This window comes from Delphinus delphis, chromosome 3 (genome assembly GCF_949987515.2).
Source record: "Delphinus delphis chromosome 3, mDelDel1.2, whole genome shotgun sequence".
NCBI classification, from domain to species: Eukaryota; Metazoa; Chordata; class Mammalia; order Artiodactyla; family Delphinidae; genus Delphinus; species Delphinus delphis.
In genome coordinates this window covers 61,665,978-61,686,831 of record NC_082685.1, presented here as the reverse complement: position 1 = coordinate 61,686,831, position 20,854 = coordinate 61,665,978, and the positions used below count along the sequence as shown (strand labels likewise).

The 20,854-nt window shown below is 40.6% G+C and overlaps 1 protein-coding gene across 1 annotated transcript; it reads right to left on the bottom strand.

The window, feature by feature from the left end:
• Nucleotides 1-406: 406 nt before the first annotated feature.
• On the bottom strand, nucleotides 407-9,657 carry CDKN2AIPNL (CDKN2A interacting protein N-terminal like). The gene is made up of 3 exons (XM_060008837.1): nucleotides 9,377-9,657; nucleotides 7,961-8,060; nucleotides 407-3,279 (listed from the first exon to the last, which is right to left on the bottom strand). Exons 1-3 carry the CDS (start codon nucleotides 9,613-9,615, stop codon nucleotides 3,268-3,270), a joined length of 351 nt encoding a protein of 116 aa, XP_059864820.1. The 5' UTR covers nucleotides 9,616-9,657; the 3' UTR covers nucleotides 407-3,267.
• Nucleotides 9,658-20,854: the final 11,197 nt, after the last annotated feature.

Genomic DNA, 20,854 nt, shown 5'->3' with positions numbered 1-20,854 from the left:
TTCTAAAGAGGTATCCTTGTCTGACAGCACTATCAAGGAAAAAAGCTCTGGTTCACATGCCCAGGTCTAGAACAGGTAGGAATTAGCTCCTTTCTAATAGGAGCTTAAGAGTCTCAACTTTTACTTTCTGTTTGATTTCCGAGGGAATCTGTTCAGGTGATGAAGTCTTTGTTACCCCACCTCCTCAGCTGGTACTCTTGTCTGTGAGCAAGGCTTCAGGCCCACCTCCATCTCTGATAGGAGCACATGCAAAGGACTGTGCCTCTACTGCTGGCGGTGTGAAAAAAAACCTTCCAAACCAAAATGAGAAAGGCAGTCAATACTACCACCCCTTGCCCTGGGTGTTATAACTTAGAAGGGACAGAGTAAACTTTGGGAAAGAAATTAGCAGGCTTGCTTTTCATTTAAATAGGGTCTCTGGCTATTTATTTTAATGAAAAGCCAGGCGAGGTTCTCTTTCTTAAGAGGGAGAGGGAGAGCATGCATTTATTTGTTGAAGGAAGCAATTTCCATACGACCACCAACCTGTTTAAGTTCTAAAATTCTCTCCTCTTAAGGATTATGTTTACTCTTATTCCTACAGAACTGAAAGGTATCCCTAAACTAGTCAAGAATGAGAGCCAGGACTAGATGACAAGATAACTAGATGACAGGCCTCAGACCCCAGAAGTTGACAGTCTCCTTCCAGACATAAGGGTACCCAGGCAGAGACTTTAGAGCTGGACAGCTGGAAAACACAAGTCACCTGATGGTTAGGGTATATATATCTCACGTCAGATACAACAATTTGTATTTTCACTACCACTTACTACAGATAGCAAAGCAACAGAGGATGGGCAGTGATAGTTAATGTGATTCCTCCCAGTGCCCACAGAATAGGTAAGCCACAAGTCCAAGTGGATGCTGGAAAAGTTCAGAGGGAATCCTTTCCTTTGCAAAGGTAGAGAGTATTGATCAGGTGGGCCACAGACTCTGAGGAATGTTTCAAAAAGCAACTTTCTGGATAACATGAAAGGGCATCACTATTAACTGAGAACCCTAAACTGTACTGTTAGTATAGGTCACCCAAACACAGGTCTGAAATGCACAGGTCCATTTATATGTAAATTGTTTTCAATAAATATGTACAGGATCTGCAGTTGGTTGAATCCTTGGGTTGTTCAAGGATCAACAGTACTTGCTTCTCAAAAGGTCTTGAGACTTATGTCTTTTAACAGATAAGATCCTCTCCTAGTCATTACTTGCAGTAATACTTTATTTACCACGTCCCTTCCTGTGATCTCACTTGATCCTCACCCCATCTTGGGGAGGGCTGTATATATGAAGAGACCAGTAGCTTGCAGCTTAAATCTGGTGTGAGCTCCAGTTTCAGATCTAAGAGAGGGCCATTTTACTTGCACAAGGAGTGCTGCAATGCAAATTTTAGATTTCTATGCCACTTTCCACTCCAAAAAAACAAAGGATAAAATTCTAAAATACTGATTAATTTTATAGGTGAGATAGCCACAGAGGTTGTGAAGGTAAGATGAAAAACAGGCAGCTTATCCTGGGAAGAGTAATGGGATCCTGAAACAGAAAAAGGATATTAAGTGAAAACTAAGGGAGTCTCAATGAAGTGTGGACATTAGTTAATAGTGTATCAATATTGGTTCATTAATTATAACAAATGTACCATACTAATGTAAGATGCTAGTAATAGGGGAAACTGTGCAGAGTATATGGGAACTCTGAACTATCTTTGCAGACTTCCTGTAAATCTAGAATTGTTCTAAAATAAAAGCTTATTTTTAAAAACTTTTAAAAAAAGGGCAGCTTAAACTGAGGAAATAGAGAAAACCCACTAGAAAATGGCACCAGAAAATTTGATTAACTAGAGAAGTCTTCAAAAACTATATAAAGACTTTGCAATGGATATGTTCCTGATAGGACATTTTATTTTATATCTTATAGAGAGGCCAAGTCTCACTGAGCACCGTGCTTGGCCCTCTAACATCTTAATCCTTGCCATAGGTCTTTGTGGTAGGTATTTCTATGATCTTAATTTTCCAGGGAAGGCCACAGGAGAAAAGTGGCCTGTCAGAGGTCCTGAGGTCTTCACTTGGCCCATCCTAGTGGTCACTACAGATTAGAGCTAGAAGCTGCACAGAGATGTGGTATGCTGTTTGGCCTTAACCTTGAGCCATGGGTGAGAGTCATCCTACTTCTCTGCTCCCAGACACCACGCTCCCACAGTTGCTCTCCTCTTCAGCACTTCAGTGACCTGAGTTTACCAGCAGATTAAGCTAAGGCTGGTCCACTGTTGTATTCTGCCACCCTGTCCCGTACAGTGATAAGTGAATCCTGCTGTGACTGTTACATTGTTGCCCCCCAAATGAAGTCCCTCTCTGTATTTATGCCTGGAGATAAGTACTTAAGAGTGGGTACTAAATAAGAAAGAGGAACAGGGAGGGGGTAAGAAACATACATCAACTGAAAGGGGGAAATTAATAAAATCAGAATTTCGAGCAAAGCAGCACTGCACTAATAAGCAAGTATTTCTTGAGGGACTTTGTACAAGGCAATTCCTCAAGCCCAGGATACTGAAGCCTCAGGCTCCCTGCAGAAAAGGAGAATATAGGCTTTATTCAGCGGCCTGGAAGGCTTTGTAGAGAACCTACAATCAACTGGCTGCCTGGAACAAGCTGTGGAATCTTGTGTCAATGAGTTTTAAAATAAGGCTTTTTTATAGGCTGCCTCTTCCCATGAGCTGGTAGATACCTGAAGCCTATGATTTGATTTTCACTCAACTCTTTAAAAAAAGATGAAGTGTGTGTGGCAATAGGGTACATGGATGGTGTAAACTTCAGGTAGAAATAAGGGATATGGTTTACCTCAGTCGGCAGGGAAAAAAGACCATAAAGCAGAATCACACATAAAGGTACATTGTTGAAAAATCCAAAGTGTAAAATTCACTACCTGCCATTATTACATCAACATTAAAAAAAAAAATAGGCATTTTGACCAACATTCAAAACCTGAAAATAAAAAAGAGGGCATGATTTATAAATACATAAATATCCATGCATACTTTTACAATGATGGCTACTAGAAGAATGAGAACTTTTAAAACGCCAATCTAGACAAGATTCCCTTTCATTCCAATTGCCTCTTTCCTACATGTTGTTAATATCAAGAGTCTTAAGAGAGCTGCTGAGGTCAATGTCATATTCATTCCAGCCTCCTTTCCAAGCCTGTAACTAATGATGAAAATGTGATGAATCTTCTGCCTTAGCTTTGATGCTAGGAAAAAAAGAAAAAGTTAGTAACCATGTAGTCTAACCATGTAGTCTTACATAGAGAAAATTCAGCAAAACACTGACCATACTATCCATTTGGAAGCCAGAGTCTAATTTTTTTGTCTTGTCACTTGTGATCTATAAATGTTCACAATTTAAAGTGATAACAGAAATACTTAAAAAATAACTTTTTCCATGGCATGCTCTGCAGTGAAGGCTTCTAAAAACAGAATCACATAAACACTTATTGTTCTAAATTAAAATCAGTTGAATCCAGATAGTAATTTACAACATTTCACATTGAGTCAGGATATTTAGGAGATGTGAAGGTTATAGGTTTCTGGATTTCACACTGTTAGAAACTACAGAAACTGCATGTCTTCTAAAAGTGGTGAACTGAAGCAGATATATTCTTTCTGGGTACTCTCTAGCACCATTGGTAAATTTAAACTTGGCTTTAGACAACTTTTAAGCAGGGTGCAAAGAAATTATTTTGTCTGTCACCTTCTATTTGAATGGATTTCCTTAACATTTAGCAGTGCAAGTGAATCAGTCTGAGACTCTTTTTAGTAAGCAGAGTTTTCAAGGTATGACCTATTTCCTAGCTTAAGCCTGTCACTCCAGTCTTTGAGAAGTGAAGCGAAATTCCTCAGCAAAAGCAAAATATAAGAGGGCTTCCTCTTTTTAGGAGAATGCAGTATCACCTAAAGAAACCATCTTTAGTCCAAAAGGAAAGAGAATCCCCTAAGCCATCTCTCAAATTTCCAATAGGATAGACCAAGGCTATAGCAGAAGAGTTGCCACTGGCTTTGGCTGCTGCAAGTATGGTCTTTGACTCAAGGTGCTGGCAGGTGATTCACTCAGCCTGGGCACCAGGCAACAGACTGGCCTGTGGGGTCAGACAGAGCTTTTCTGGCTTCTTCTATTTCTGTGGATAAAGGGAAAAGAAAGGTAGCTCCATGGAGCATTTATCTTAGGATACAAGACAAAACCTGATTTAACTAATCTGATAAGCTGAAAAAAAATTTTTTAAATACTCACAAATAGTTGCCATCTTATTAGAATCACATCTCTTTCCACCAATGGAGTGGCTGCTCCATTACTTTAGAGCTTGCCAAGACCGTATATAATGCACAAAAAACCTCCTGAAAGGCAGGCACACTTGTGTTTCCAACTTCTTTCACATTTCATATTTAGTCACTTTCCATACTGCCACTTTCCCTCTTGGACAAAAATGTTCTTAGGGGGGACTTCCGTGGTGGCACAGTGGTTAAGAATCCGCCTGCCAATGCAGGGGACCCAGCTTCCAGCCCTGGTCTGGGAAGATCCCACATGCTGCGGAACAACTAAGCCCATGCGCCACAACTACTAAGGCTGCAGTCTAGAGCCCGTGTGCCACAACTACTGAAGCCTGTGCGCCTAGAGCCCGTGCTCTGCAAAACAAGCCGCCGCAATTAGAAGCCCACGCACCACAATGGAGAGTAGCCTCTGCTTGCCACAACTAGAGAAAGCCTGCGCGCGGCAACGAAGACTCAACGCAGCCAAAAATAAATAAAAATAAATTTATTAAAAAAAATGTTTTTAGGAAAAATGAAGGAATTAAGTGGACAGATTTTTTGAGCCAATAATGATAACTTCTTAGTCAATCACTCCTCTTTCTCCTTAAGACAATGCCTTGGAAATATAAACTCTGACAGTAATAACATCATTCCTGAGTGAGCTGCTGCTCTTTGTTAATTATTGCTCATTAATGGGTAAAGCTGGTTGGTTAATCACAAAGTCTGCTAGTAGGTACCTAGGGACGGCTGTTAGATAACTGAGACTGTTCAATATATTTGTCTGAATCCCCCTTTTTCAAAAAAAAACATACACTGCAAATATCGGACAAATACCACCTGTCAGAGACCAATGCTCATTTCTTTTCTCAGATTCCACATCCCCCTTCCCCTGCCAAAAAAAAGAGAGTTGGACAGACCACAGAGGTGTACTGGCCTTAAAACTGCAGAATAACCATAAAGTATTTTTAAAATCTTACTTTAAAGAACTTATGTCCCTAAGTTATCTTCACTATTCAGTCTCAGGATACCAATAATGCCAGGCGATTCATTTCCACTTGCTAGCTAGCTTCAAAACCCAAGTAAAATAATTTTAGAGCTAAGGATCAAAGAACTATAACTGACCTTTTCAGGTGCATGGCTCAACATCAAAGTTTTTTTGTTTTTGTTTTTTGTTTCTGGCCTGGCAATGTTGCTTAATGTTTGCCAGCCTCTATCTATTACATGCAAAAACCTCAGGCAAGAAGACAAAAAAAAACTGCTGCAAAGCTCCCAGGGCTCTCTTTCCAGTGGGCTCTCAGGGTAGCCTTCAAAAGAGAAGGGACAGCCTTCAACACAACACAATTCTGTCACGGCACAGAGATCAGATGACTTGTTCTCAGGACAGGCTTATCTAAAAGACTCTTACCAACTGGCAAAACTCTACACATCCTCTAAGTATCTCACTTTTCAGGATCAACTTAGCTTCATTTTCAGTGACATCAACAGTCTAAAACTTGGTTACTAAGAAAACATAAGTCTTATTTGAAGGAAGTTCAAACATATATAATCAACAAGCGCTATAGAAATACAGGCTCCCTGTAGGCTTCTTCCAGGTAGCCAGGTGCCAATCATTAATTAGTCTGATGGCAGAACTGGTTTCAGGAATGCCAAAGTTCATTTCTGAGGACTCTTCTCTGGAGACTGACACTGTGCAATTAAAGTGTCAAAAATGAACATCCCAGGACAGGGCTCCCTATATTTCTGAGGTTCAAGACCCCTTTACAATGTTTATAACAGTTTAGAAACTCAACACACATACATATGCTTCTTCACACTAGCCTATGGATAATGTTAGGGACATGCATATTAATTACAAAACCTCCTTAGTCTCTTCTGGAGTCTGAAGCCCAAATATCGTGAAGTGTTCTGACCTCTAATATCCCAGTATGACTGGAAAGAGACAGAGAAGTATAACAAAATTTATGTGAAAATGGATCTTACGGAGAGCAGAATACCTCTTAAGACCAAAAGGCCAAGGAAAGAATCGGCCATGAGCAGTCAGGAAGTAAAGGCTCATCCTATTCCCTGCCTGCCCTGACGAATGGGGGGCAATCAGGTGGCTGGAAATTATCTAGACGCCCCATGCCTGGGCCCCAGGAACCTCACCGCTAGGATACTGAAGGACTTCCTAGAGGTTTTTTAAAAATATTATATAAGAGAATCCAAAAAGTCACAAACTCCCAATTCACAACGGCTCCCAGGCTACAAACAACAGCCTTGTTAACAGATTTTAAAAACAAAATAGGCCCTTGAACACAACCTGAACTTTTGATTCCAGGTTCAATTAAAAAACAATACTTTTTTAAAGAAAAATATCTGAAATCATGCGGGGTGTGCTGTTTGGGGCTGAAGTACTTTCTGGGCAGCTGAGGATTTGATTAGCTCCTGACACTCACACTAAAGGGAACCTTTTTTTTTTTTATTTTTTTTTTTTACGGTACGCGGGCCTCTCACTGTTGTGGTCTCTCCCATTGCGGAGCACAGGCTCTGGACGCGCAGGCTCAGCGGCCATGGCTCGCGGGCCCAGCCGCTCCGCGGCATGTGGGATCCTCCCGGACCGGGGCACGAACCCGTATCCCCTGCATCGGCAGGCGGACTCTCAACCACTGCGCCACCACCAGGGAAGCCCTAAAGGGAACCTTTTTATATGCCCAGCTTCCCAAAAAAAAAAAGAACCAACTAGGGTGAAGCAAGGGCTTACCTATGTTTCTGACAATAGAACTATAAGAGAGGCCAGCAGTCTTTACTCTTTTGCTTTGGTCAATTTTGTAAGCATTTTCTGAGCATCTTCTCCGGATTATGCCTCTACTAGGTTTTGGAATTAGAAGGACTAATATCTTAAGCACCATCTCTTCCCTCAAGAAGCTTACAATCTGCTCTTAAAAAGGTCTGGGTAAAGTGCTAAAGAAATAAACTATGGGAGATGAGGAAGCAATTAATTTTGTTGCCTGAGGAGACCAGGGCAAATGAGAAAAACCATATCTTGGGAGATTGTGAAAAGCAGTTGGGACGCCCAGCCCCATCCTCTGAGCTTCCTTCTGCCACACTCTCCATGGCCCCAGCCAAAGGACCCAGATTCAAGGCTTGACAGGCAGCAGCTCACCATGTAAAAAATCCACAGCCTCAGATCAGAACAAGCCTGGCAGAATAGGGAAAAGCTATGACGATATTACTCCATCTACATTTCCATCAGCAAGTCAGAGGGTCCAAACAGGTCTGGTGGGGTCCTCAACGACTGGGGTAAGGTTGAGTTAATGTTACCAACAAGATTTTTTAATAAGTGGGAAACTGTAGCACTCTAACCGACATTTTCTTAAAATTCAAGCAAAAAGCTCAAAACAGAATTTTCCTAAAGGAACTGAAGAGGTTGAGTTTATGTGTTACTCTACCAACAATGCATAATTTATCTACTGAGTTGTTCTCTAGTTATGAAAAGGCTTATACCAATTACAGAGAAATAAAATGAAAGGGCTTAGATTGGGGTAGTAAACAAGAGCATTCAGAAAACAATATACTCTAATACATCATCATAAAGGCAGGGGCCGTTAGCTCTATACCATTTCAAATGCACTTGGAAATCCTGTTTACCTTTTTCATTAATTCACTTCTGTTAGTAAATTGTGGCAGGTCTTCCACTTCAATCCCATCAGCCATTTCCATCACCTTGTCTAAAAGGTCTTTGTTGTAACTGCACGATAAAAAGTAGTAAGATAAAAACCGTGGAAGAATTATTGTCACTGTGGGCTAAAAAGAAATTGTAGGTAGCTGGACTATAAACTCAACTCTCAGAGGAACGATTTGATACTACTGGGGAAACTGATAGATGTTCAGCATCAAGTCAGAAAATAGTTCTTGCGCATGTGGATACAGAAGCAGCACAAGGGATGCCAATGGAGCAGGTGTTTTAAGATTTACAAAACAAACAAGACTTACAAAAATAGAGGCAGTGTACCTCTGGCAGTATATATTCACGGATATGATATGAGGGCCAAAATTCTTTTTTATTTTTTTGAACATGTGGAGTATTGGTCTAACGGAATAACATTATTTGTTCATTTGTCCAATTTTCTGACATTTGCCTAATCTTGGATCCTGTTAACCAGAATTTACTAGAGGAACCTGGAAGTCAGAGAAAAGGGAGGGATACAGCAGGCACTGCTTCCCCATATCCAGTTCTAATAACTCCCCAAATCTGAAAACACCACCAAGCAGCTTAGGGCTGGAGGGACCATGTGACCAGACAGCCATAAGGAGCACAGAAACCAGGACTAAGCCAAGTCATCTCGTTATCCTAACACAATTTCAGGAAATGCTAAATAAAAGGATGTGGGAGCCTCAAGATTTGCCACCTGCTTCATGGAGTGGCAGAGGGAGCGCCACTTCAAAAAGTCCCTTGAAGGCATTTGTTATTTTGATAAAAGGAAAGGCAGAGAGGCAAAGACTGCTTCTTGCTACAGGGTCCAGCAGACTAGGACACGGGGAGAAAAAGACAAGGGCCGCAGACTACATCCTGCCATAAATGGTAAAATCCACCAATCCTGCTAGATGCTGCATGACCCTAGGTATGTCTCTTTCCCTCTCTCAGCTTCGAAGATGTAAACTGGAGGTCTGAGTTTCTGTCCCTGCACGTTTGCCATGTGGAAGAAAGGAGCTAATGAGCTTAAAATGCCCTCTGCAAAGGTGACAGTTTGAAGTAATAATAATAATATAAATAACAATGGCAAATCGAACGCCTAGCATGTATAGAGCTCTTGAGAGATGACAGCCTGTGCTAAGTGCTTTTCACCCTTTAAGACTGTAGTCATCACAACTAATTTTCCAGATGAGGAAACTAAAGCTCAGAGAGATTAAGTATCTTTCCAAAGGATTGGCTAGGATGGAAACCTGCCTTAGGCCTTTCTAGTACAGTTGGAGTTTGGGGGCAGGGTCAGCCTTGGGCAGGGGTCAACCCTGGGGGAGGGCTGCGGATCGGGACAGGGTCAGCCAGCCGCCAGGGGTCCGCACCTGCAACCCAGGAAGAGGTGATTGGCCCAGACCATGGAGAGGGACAGCAGCTGGTCCAGGCGGCCGCCGCCGTCTGGCGGGTCGCGGTAATCAGGCAGGTGGCGCAGGATGAATTCCATGCGGGCCTTCCATTGCTTCTCGCTCTCCGAGTAGGAGCGGAACTGCTCAGCGAAGTCGGTCGCCTGCCGCACGCCAGAAACCAGCTCCTCCACAGCTGCAGCCGCCTCGCCACCCACCATGGCGCCCTCCGCCGCTGAGGGCCGGACCCGCCCACCGCCTTCCGTACACGCACTGCGCCACCTCCCCGCAGCTAGAGGGGCCGCAGCTGCGAGCGACTGCTCAAGAAGACTGGTCTGGAGCGCCCTCGGCGGGCGCGGCGGCCTCACCCGGCCCGGCCCCTCAGACTTCTGCAGCTGCGGCGGCCCCCGGAGTGGGTCTACCCCGGGGCCGCAGGGGCAGTTCTCGGCCCACCCCGCGGGGAACCAGTAGGGAAACCGAGGCCCTCCCAAGCACGGAGTAAGGGCGGCCCTCTCCAATTCGGCAGCCGGATGCCAGCCAGGACTGTACTGTGTCCTTGGCCTGGGAATTCCCCGGGCACCCGGCCCGCAGACCGATGCCCCCAGTTCTGAGGACGTATAGGTATAGCTGCTCTGGATCTACTTTTATCGATTCCCAGAGGTCTCGACACTCCACCCAGGTTGCGGCCCGCCTTCCTGGAGCCAGTAATCCATCCAACTGAATACCTGCCAGACCCTTTGCTACGTGCTGGAGATGCAGTGAGAGCAAATTCAGAGCGCTGCTCTAATGAACTTTACAGTCGTGAATACTTAATTGCTCAAGGGTAACTTTTCAAAGTTGACAACTTTTAATAAAGGCCCTGAGTGCTAGGACCATGAATAAGCAAGAGACCTGATCCAGACTTGGAGGTCAGGGAAATGATGCTGGAGAGCAGAGAGATGAACAAGAGTTAATTACATGAAAAAGAGTAGGGCACTGCAAGAGAGCCTGGCCTGGTGAGAGAACTGCAAGATCTGTATGACAGATCCTAAAGTGGGGGACAGTGGGGGAGATGAGGCTGCAAAGATCACCAAGAACAGTAGGTCATGGAAGGAGTTGTGGTCTGGACCCTAAAAGGAATGGGGAGCCACTGAAGGATTTTAACCAGGTGTATCCAAAAGATGTTGGGAGGAGCCAAACTGGATGTGTCAAGAGGAGATGAGCAGGTGAGTTGGCCTAACAATGCTGTCTGTCCTAGGGTCAGGGAGACCCATCGACAAACAGAAGAGCTTCCTCATAAGAGGTGCATTTCCCATCCCGTTCAAGTACAATAACTGGGAAACCACTTGAGCCTCCATCAACCTTGGGAAATTATTGACCTAATAGGCTTCCCCATCATCCCCCATCAAATGTGGGACAGAGTACAGAGCTGAGCCTAGAATCCAGGATCCAGGATTCCAGTGTAGGTCCTATATTGTGAATGAGGCCGAGGGGCAGAGCCACCTGTGTGTTGTCTGCTGCTTCTGCAGCTTCTGATGAGACATCAGGGCCTCCAACAGGCAGAAACCCCATATAGAATGGAAATATCAGGCAGTCTTACGAGTAGACTGTGCCTGTAGAACCAGCAACAGGCTCAGTGACATCCCATTGTGGTTAAAAATAGGGAGACACACTACTCTCACCCTGGTGAACAGGAAGAATGTGAACAAAGACAAACTCAGCTACTCTACATCAGCCAGGAAGAGGTGCCCAGAGCTGGGGCTCCCAAAACTGAGTGCAGATTATATCTCCTGAGAGTCTTGTTAAAATAGCAGATTCCCAGGGAGTTTCCTGGTGGTCTAATGGTTAGGATTTGGCGCTTTCACTGCTGTGGCCCAGGTTCAGTCCCTGGTTGGGGAACTGAGATTCCACAAGCTGCATTATGTGGCAAAAAAAAAAAAAAAAAAATAGTGGACTCCCAGGCCCATCAGTGGATGTTGAGTCTAGGCTCCAGGTAATTGAGTCCATCTGCAGCTGGCCAAACTTTGAAAAATGTTGATGAGCGTTCTTGGAACCAAATTGTGGGTCACCTGATTGTATGGTGGAGAGGTTGACCCAGAAATAGGAACCTGGGCTTTGTGACCAACAGCTGCAGCTACACAGCTAACTCCGCCCCCCAGGGTGTGAAAAAGCTAAGAGGTCATCCAGCAACTGGCTCATTTAGCATCATCTTTGACAATGATGAGACATATGAATATGTGTACCTACACACAAACGTATTCAGACATGCATGCAGGTTATAACAACTCAAAAATACACAAATAGGTATTCTTTTTTTATAATATGATCTTGTTAACATTATACTTTCAAAACGTAAAGTAGCCTAAAATGATTAGATAATATTAACATTTTACCAGCCCCTGCGGCAAGTCCAATTACTGCCCAGTTTATTGTTTCTAACTCATTTCTGTGATTCAGGTTTTCTTAAAGTTACTTACTTATATAGACAAGGATCAGTTTTCCTACTTCATCTTCATTTTAAAACATCATTATTGATATATAACTCACATACTATAAAATCCACCAATTTAAAATACTCAATGGTTCTAGTATATTCACAGATTTGTGCAGCCATCAACACGAATATAGAACATTTTCATTACCCCAAAAAGAAACTCCATACCCATTAGCAATTGCTCCCCACTCCCTCAAGCCCCTGGCAACAACTAATGAACTTTTTATCTCTATGGATTTCCTATGCTGGACGTTTAACGTAATGGTTTCTTGTGACTAGCTCTTTCACTTACAGAATGTTTTCAAGATTCATCCATGTTGTAGCATGTGTCAGTACTTCATTCCTTTTTTATGGCTGAGTAACCTTCCATTGTATGAATATACCTCATTTTGTTTATCTTTTCATCAGTTGCTAGACATTTGGGTTTTTTCTATATCTTGGCTATTATGAATAATGCTGCTGTGAACATTCATGTACAAGTTTTTACGTGGACATATATTTTCAATTTTCTTGGTATATAGTGGATTGCTAGGTCTATGTTTAGCTTTTTGAGGAACTAACAGATTGTTTTCCACAGTGTCTGCACCATTCTACATTCCCACCAGCAATGTATGAGGGTTCCGATTTTTCTACATCCTTGTCAACTCTTATTATTTTCCCTTTTTTTGTTTATAGCCATCTTAGTGGGTACAAGGCTGTATCACATTGTGGTTTTGTTTTGTATGATGTTGAGCATTTTTCATGTGTTTATTGGCCATTTGTATATCTTCTTTGTAGATATGTCTATTGAGATCCCTTGCCCCTGTTTTTTTTTTAATATCTTTATTGGAGTATAATTGTTTCACAATGTTGTGTTAGTTTCTGCTGTACAACAAAGTGAATCAGCTATATGTATACATATATCCCCATATCCCCTCCCTCTTGAGCCTCCCTCCCACCCTCCCTATCCCACCCCTCGAGGTGGACACAAAGCATCAAGCTGATCTCCCTGTGCTATGTGGCTGCTTCCCACTAGCCATCCATTTTACATTTGGTAGTGTATATATGTCAGTGCTACTCTCTCACTTCATCCCAGCTTCCCCTTCCCCTCTGTGTCCTCAAGTCCGTTCTCTACATCTGCGTCTTTATACCTGCCCTGCCGCTAGGTTCATCAGTACCGTTTTTTTAAGATTCCATATATATGTGTTAGCATATGGTATTTGTTTTTCTCTTTCTGACTTACTTCACTCTGTATGACAGACTCTAGGTCCATCCACCTCATTACAAATAACTCAATTTCATTCCTTTTTATGGCTGAATATATATATTCAGCCATAAAATATATATATTGTATATATATATTGTATATATGTGCCACATCTTCTTTATCCATTCATCTGTCGATGGACATTTGGGTTGCTTCCATGTCCTGGCTATTGTAAATAGTGCTGCAATGAACATTGTGCTACATGACTCTTTTTGAATTATGGTTTTCTCAGGGTATATGCCCAGTAGTGGGATTGCTGGGTCATATGGTAGTTCTATTTTTAGTTTTTTAAGGAACTCTTCTCCATAGTGGCTGTATCAATTTACATTCCCACCAACAGTGCAGGAATGTTCCCTTGCCCTTTTTTTTTAAAAAAAAAAAAATAGACTTTATTTTTTAGAGCAGTTTTTGGTTTACAACAAAATTGAATGGAAAGTACAGAGAGTTTCCATATATCCCATCCTCCCCTGACCCCCACCACACACGGCCTCCTGCACTACCAACTGCTCTCACCAGAGACACATCTGTTACGTTGACACATCATTCTCATCGAAGTCCGCAGTTTATGTTAGAGTTCACACTTGGTGTTGTACATTCTGTGGGTTTTGACAAATGCATAATGACATGTATCCATCATCATACTAACATTCGGAATAGTTTTACTGCCCTAAAAATCCTATCAGTGTTTTCTGAAGAGCAAAAGTTTTTAATTTTGATGAAATCAAATTTATTATTTTTTTATGAGCCATGCTTTTTTGTCCTATCTAAGAAATCTTTGTCCTATCTAAGGACAAATCTTTGTCCTATCTAAGAAATCTTTGTCTAACTCAGTGACCTAAAAATTTCTGTTTTCTTCTGGAAGTTTTATAGTTTTATGTTATAGGTCTGTGATTATACTTTTAGGTCTGTGATTCATTTCAAGTTAATTTTTGTATATGATGCAAGGTATGAGTTGTCAAGAGCAACAAAGAATATAAGATTTTATCCCACTTACAAGCTAATAGGTTACGCTTCCACAGTTTCAGTGGGTGCTGGCAAAATACTTAAGACTCTTAAAACAGAGACAAAGAACTTTGTGACTCAGAGCACAGCAAACATGAGTTTCATGTTTGTATTGGTTCCCCTTGTCCCGTAAGTCCCACAGGGGCTATGCCAAAGGGCCCAGGTAGATAAGGTACAAACAGGTACACACAGTGGGTTTGTATGACCACCGAGGAACCCCAAGTTTAAGGAACATCAATCTTTTTTTTTTTAATTTATTTGGCTACGCCGGGTCTTAGTTGTGGCTTACAGGATCTTCAGTTGCGACATGTGGGATCTAGTTCCCTGACCAAGGATCGAACCCGGGCCCCCTGCATTGGGAGCATGGGGTCTTAGCCACTGGACCACCAGGGAAGTCCCAGGGAACATCAGTCTTTTATAAAGGACTGTAAGCAAACCTGCTCAACCTTTGCCCCAGAGCAATACATTATCTTTTTTATGTGGATGGTAAACAAATTTACCCTTTGCTCTGAAGGTAGACACTATCCCTAGGCTGCTTCATGGACAAAACATCCTTGAAAAGACAGTCTGGAACAAAAGGGCAGTTAGTGTCTAACTCTTAAGATGTGCAGATACGTGAGAAATCCATGGAAAATTATTTCCCAGCATAGGTTGAGATTTTTTTTTTTCTGCATATGGTTGTCTAACTGGTCCAGTACAATTTGTTGAAAAGATTATCTTTTTTCCATTCAATTACTTTGATACCTTTGTCAAGAATTAATTGACCATATATGTGTGAATCTATTTATGGACTCTCTATTCTGCTTCATTGATCTATGTGTCTTTGTATCAATACCATAGTGTCTTGATTACTGTAGCTCAAGAGTTAGCAAGCTTCTTCTGTTAAGGGTGGGCTACATATAATTCCTGTTGTATACTTTTTTTTTTTTGAATTGTAGAATTTTATTTATTTTTTTATACAGCAGGTTCTTATTAGTTATCCATTTTATACATATTAGTGTGTATACTTTCCTTGCTTCTTTTTTCAGCCATTTAAAAACATAAAAAGCATTGTAGCTTATGGGCCTTACAAAAATAGGCTGCAGGCTAATTTGGCCCATGCTGTAGCTTTATAGTCTTTCTTTTTTTAAAAAATATTTATTTATTTATTATTTATTTGGTTGCACCAGGTCTTAGTTGCGGCACGCGGGCTCCTTAGTTGTGGTATGTGAACTCTCATTTGCGGCATGCATGTTGAACCCGGGCACCCTGCATTGGGAGTGCAGAGTCTTATCCACTGCACCACCAGGGAAGTCCCTATACAGTCTTAAGATCAGGTCGTTTAAGGACTTCCCTTAAAGAATCCTCCTGCCAATGCAGGGGGACATGGGTTCAATCCCTGGTCCAGGAAGATCCCACATGCCACAGAGCAACTAAGGCCCATGCACCACAACTACTGAGCCTGTGCTCTAGAGCCCGCGAGCCACAACTACTGAGCCTGCATGCCACAACTACTGAAGCTTGGGCACCTAGAGCCCATGCTCCGCAACAAGAGAAGCCACCACAATGAGAAGACTGTACACTTCAACGAAGAATAGCCCCTGCTCACCACAACTAGAGAAAGCCCACATGCAGCAATGAAGACCCAACACAGCCAAAAATAAATGAATAAATAAATAAGTTTATAAAAAAAAAAAAGATCAGATCATTTGAGTTCTCCAGCTGTGTTCTTACACAAAATTGTTTTGGCTATTTTAATTTATTGCTTTTCAATACAAATTTTAGCATTAGTTTTTCAATTTTTAGAAAAACAAAAGCTGCTAGGATTTTAACTGGGATTGTATTGAATCTATAGATCAACTGGGGGAGAATTAGCATCTTAACAATATTGAATCTTCCAATTCATAAACGTGGTATATCTCCATGTATTTAGATCTTATTGTTATGGTATATTTTAAAATCCAATGAAATATTAGATTTAAAACACATTTGCCACTTTATTTGTTCTTCCTTCATTCTCTACTTCTTACTTTCCATCTGTTTCATTTTTCTTCTACCTGAAAAATTTGTTAACATTTCCTTTAGTACAGGTCTGTTAGTGGCAAGCTCACTTTTTGTCAAACTTAAAATGACTTTATTTTGCCTTCTGTATTAGTTGTATGACTGCATAACAAACTACCCCAAAGCTTAGTGTCTTAAAACAGTAACCATTTATTATCTCACAGTTTCTCCTTTTTAAAAAAAAAAAAAAAATTTATTTATTTAGCTGCTCCAGGTCTTAGTTGTGGCATGCAGGATCTTTAGTTGTGGCATGCAGACTCTATAGTTGCAGCATGCACGATCTAGTTCCCTGACCAGGGATCAAACCCAGGACCCCTATATTGGGAGTACAGAGTCTTGCCCACTGGACCACCAGGAAAGTCCCTCACAGTTTCTGTGAATTAGGAATTCAGGTATGGCTTAGCTGGGTGGTTCTGGTTCAGGGTCTCTGCTGAGGTTTCAGTACATTTGCTGGTGAGTACTTTAGTTATGTGAAGGCTTGTTTAGGGCCACAGGAGCCACCTCCAAGATGGCTCAATTACATGGTTGTTTGTCTCAGTTCTCAGTTTCTTACTACATGGACCTCTCCGCAGGGCTGCTTGAGTGTCCTCACATGGCAGAGGTCTTCCTTCAGAGTAAGTGAACGAAGAAAGAGTAAGGCAGAGCCACAGTATCTTGTATGACATGGACTCATCGGTAACATACCATCACTCTAACTTATTCTGTTCATTAGAAGTAAATCACTAACTCCAGGGACTTCCCTGGTGGTCTGGTGGTTAAGACTTCACCTTCCAATGGAGGGGTGCGGGTTCAATCCCTGGTCAGAGAACTAAGATCCCATATGCCTCATGGCCAAAAGACCAAAACATAAAACAGAAGCAATATTGTAATAAATTTAATAAAGACTTTAAAAATGGTCCACATCAAAAAAATCTTTAAAAAAAAAAAAAAGAAGTAAACCACTGAGTCCAGTACACATTTGAGGGCAAGGTGTTTTAGGCTCCACCTTTTAAATAGAGTGTCAAAGAACTTGTGAATGGATTTTATAAATTTATTTATTTATTTTATTTTTGGCTGCGTTGGTTCTTCATTGCTGCACGCGGGCTCTCTCCAGTTGCGGCGAGTGGGGGCTACTCTTCGTTGTGGTGCACAGGCTTCTTGCTGCAGTGGCTTCTCTTGCTGCAGAGCATGGGTTCTAGGCAAGCAGGCTTCAGTAGTTGTGGCACACAGGCTCAGTAGCTGTGGCTCACGGGCTCTAGAGCACAGGCTCAGTAGATGTGGTGCACGGGCTTAGTTGCTCCGTGGCATGTGGGATCTTCCTGGACCAGGACTCGAACCCATGTCCCCTGCATTGGCAGGCGGATTCTTAACCACTATGCCACCAGGGAAGCCCTGTGAATGGATTTTAAACTACCACATCTTCTTTTATTTAAAACATTTTTTTCTCTTCTCTTCTTACCTCTTCTTTCTTCTCCTCCTTCCTCTTTCTACCCCTCCTCTTTCCTCCTCCTCCTGAGATGATGTTCTAGAACATTCCTCACCAATTCTTTTAATCGTGGGCCTGGAAACCTTGAGAGAATTCTAGAAGATACTTTAGAAAATACTCTAGAATACTTCTATTCAATTATTTTACCACAAATTTATTTCTCATGTCTACATTGCATTGGTTAGTAAGTATAGCAGAACCTAAATATTAGTGTCTCTAGTATTTCCTTGTTAAGTAAAGTTTTGCTTCTCTGCTGAAAGAAATTTTTTTTCCATTTTGAGGAAGTATCTGTTGATTCCCAGTTTACTGAATGTCCTATTTTTAATCAAGAATAAGTATTTGGGGGCTTCCCTGGTGGCGCAGTGGTTGAGAGTCCGCCTGCCGATGCAGGGGACGCGAGTTCGTGCCCTGGTCCGGGAGGATCCCACGTGCCGCGGAGCCTGCGCGTCCAGAGCCTGTGCTCCGCACCGGGAGGGGCCACAGCAGTGACAGGCCCGCGTGCCGCAAAAAAAAAAATATATATATATATATATATATATATATATATTTGATTTTATCAAATGCATTTTCAGTATTTATAAAGTAATTACATGATTTTCTATTTAGAACCATTAATATGATGATTTATATTGATAGATTTTCTAATATTGAACCTTATTTCCATTTCTAGAATAAACTCCATTTGGCCGCTGTATATATTCTTTCAGTGTGTTTCTCTGGATTCTGTTTGCTAAAATTTTATTTAGGGTTTTTCATTAATATTTGTGAGTGAGATTGGCCTTTTTTTCTTTATTCTTATAAACTTTATATTTGGGTATTAATGTACTTATATTTGCTTTATGAAAATAATTTGTAAGCTTTTCTTCTTTTTTTAGGCTGTGGGGCGTTTTAGAATCCATTGGAATCATTTGTTCTTTAAAGATTAGGTTTGTTAGAATTCCCCTGTGCAACAATGAGCCTGGTGTTTCTTGGGGGTTTTTTTGGGGTGGTGAAGGGTAAGTATTTGACAAGTTTTATCAATTTACTTTGACAAATTATCTAATAAATTATTTATTATAAATTATATATTACATCTGTATACTTATATTTATGCATACTATATTTATTTCATTGAAATTGTTTTGACAAATTATTTTATGCGGATTGGTGTATTTTGGTTTTCTATCTTTAGTTTTCTGATAAAATGGTACATTTCATATAGGTTTTCAAATTTATTTGCATAAAATTGTATAATGTATTCTGTTATGGTTTTTTGTTTTGTTTTTTACTTTCTAATGTTTGTTTGACTATTTCCCACCTGTAATTTCTTACTTGAGGTATTTGTATATTTCCTCTCCTTATTTAAATGATTAAATTCACTTGAGACTGACCTAATTTACAGATTTTTTTTCTAAGAACAAGTTTATTTATTTATAAGTTCTACTTTATTTTTGTTATATTAACTAATTAATTTCTGTATTTGTCTTAACTTTCCTTTTGCTTTCCTTTGGTTTACTTTTAAATTATTTTTCTAGATTTTTGAATCAGCTGTTTAATTCACTTATTTTCTTTCATTTATGTTGATATAAACATTGGAGGCTATTAATTTTCCTTTGAGTACTACTTTAGCTATATTCATAGATTCTTCGATATGATATGTTCATTATTATTGTTTTCTAGAAATTCTACAGTTTTGAATTTGTATTTTCCCTTTGATCATGGAATTATTTTAGACCTCCCACACACCCCCAAATAGAAGGGCACTTTTTGTTTGTTTTCTGAATATGTTATACATGTCAGTGTTTATTAAGTTGCTATTATAGGATGCTATCTATATTCTTTTTACTGTGGGAATTTAATGAGGTTTGGTTTGTGGCCTATTTATAATCTTGTGTGTATGCAGGAATATCCCAGAGCACTTGAGAAAAAAGTATGTTCTCTATTCTCAGGGCACAATATTTGATGCATATCAATAACATCTACATTTTTTATTGTGTTTGTTGGACTTCTAGATCCTCATTTAATTTTGACCACTTGATCTGTTTTGGGTTGAGAAAGGTGAAATCAAAGCCTTCTATTATTATTGTGTGTTGTGATGGGATTTCTTCTGTGTTATGATTCCTACTCATCTTGTGAGAAACTCATAGAATTTAAGCTGTGTTAAGTAGTTCAAAATGGAGTCACAGTGGCCAATGTGAATTTCCATATTAGTTGTTTTGAAACATCTGATGTAGGATTGTGAGTGTCTTAGTGTTAGAAACTAAGAGTGTTACTTTAGATAAGAAATTTGTTTGTTAACATCTTAGGAAAGACTTCACTGGGACAGAAGGTACATCAGATAGAGACTAGACTTCCTGTAGTGTAACTATTATACCCTACCGGTGGACTCCTTAAAATAAGACCCTTTAGTCAGGTGACTTGAAGGCTCTTTGCTGGAGGACCAAACTCCAGGCTGCTGAGAGCTGTTCTAGACTGACACTGCCAGAGACTGTCAGAGCAGAGGGGAACTTCTCACTCAGGCTTGTTGTGAGACCTGTTGAGGGACTGGGGACCACTGCTGAGATGCCTTCTTCTGAGGACTTCCCCTTGGAGTGGTTCATTACCCCTTTTTTATTTTCACTACTTTGACTAACCTGTGTTGTGCATTAATTGTGTGCAGTAGACCAAGTGATTATGCATTGAGTATTGGCTGTGTTTCATACATCTCCAGTCCTGTGTTCTTACCTAGCCTTACCGCTGGGCCCTACCACAGTGTGTCTTTGTCTAAATCTCCTTGTATCTCTATAGTTCTATTATGTGAAAGTTCCTGCTGTGTTATTTGGTACATAGATATTCATAATTTAAATTTTCATGATGAATTATAGCCTTTAGCATTTAAAAGTACTTCTCTTTACCTTGTTAAAAGCTTTTTGTCCTGAATTCTGTGTTGTTAGATATTAAGACTTTTGATGTTTGTATTTTTCTGGTATGCTTTTCTTTGCCCATCCTTTCATTTTAACCTTTCTGAATCATTTTGTGTGTATAACCTAGAGTTGGATTAGACTTTGCAATCTACTTTGAAAACCATTTTTAAAATAGATGAGTTAAACCCACTTATATTTATTGAATTGACAGATATATTTGGTTTCAACTCTGTCATATTATTTTATGTAGTGTTTTCATTATATATTTTTGAATTTGCCCTTTTTATTAATGTAGTTTTGATATTTAGGAAGGTTTGTATTTTTGGTCTAAAAGTTACCTTTATAAAATACC

Coding starts and splice junctions, on each gene's coding strand:
- CDKN2AIPNL (XM_060008837.1), bottom strand. CDS start 9,615: ATGGTGGGTGGCGAGGCGGCTGCAGCTGTGGAGGAGCTGGTTTCTGGC. Junction 8,061..9,376: donor CACCTCTTCCTGGGTTGCAG/GTGCGGACCCCT, acceptor TTTATCGTGCAG/TTACAACAAAGACCTTTTAG.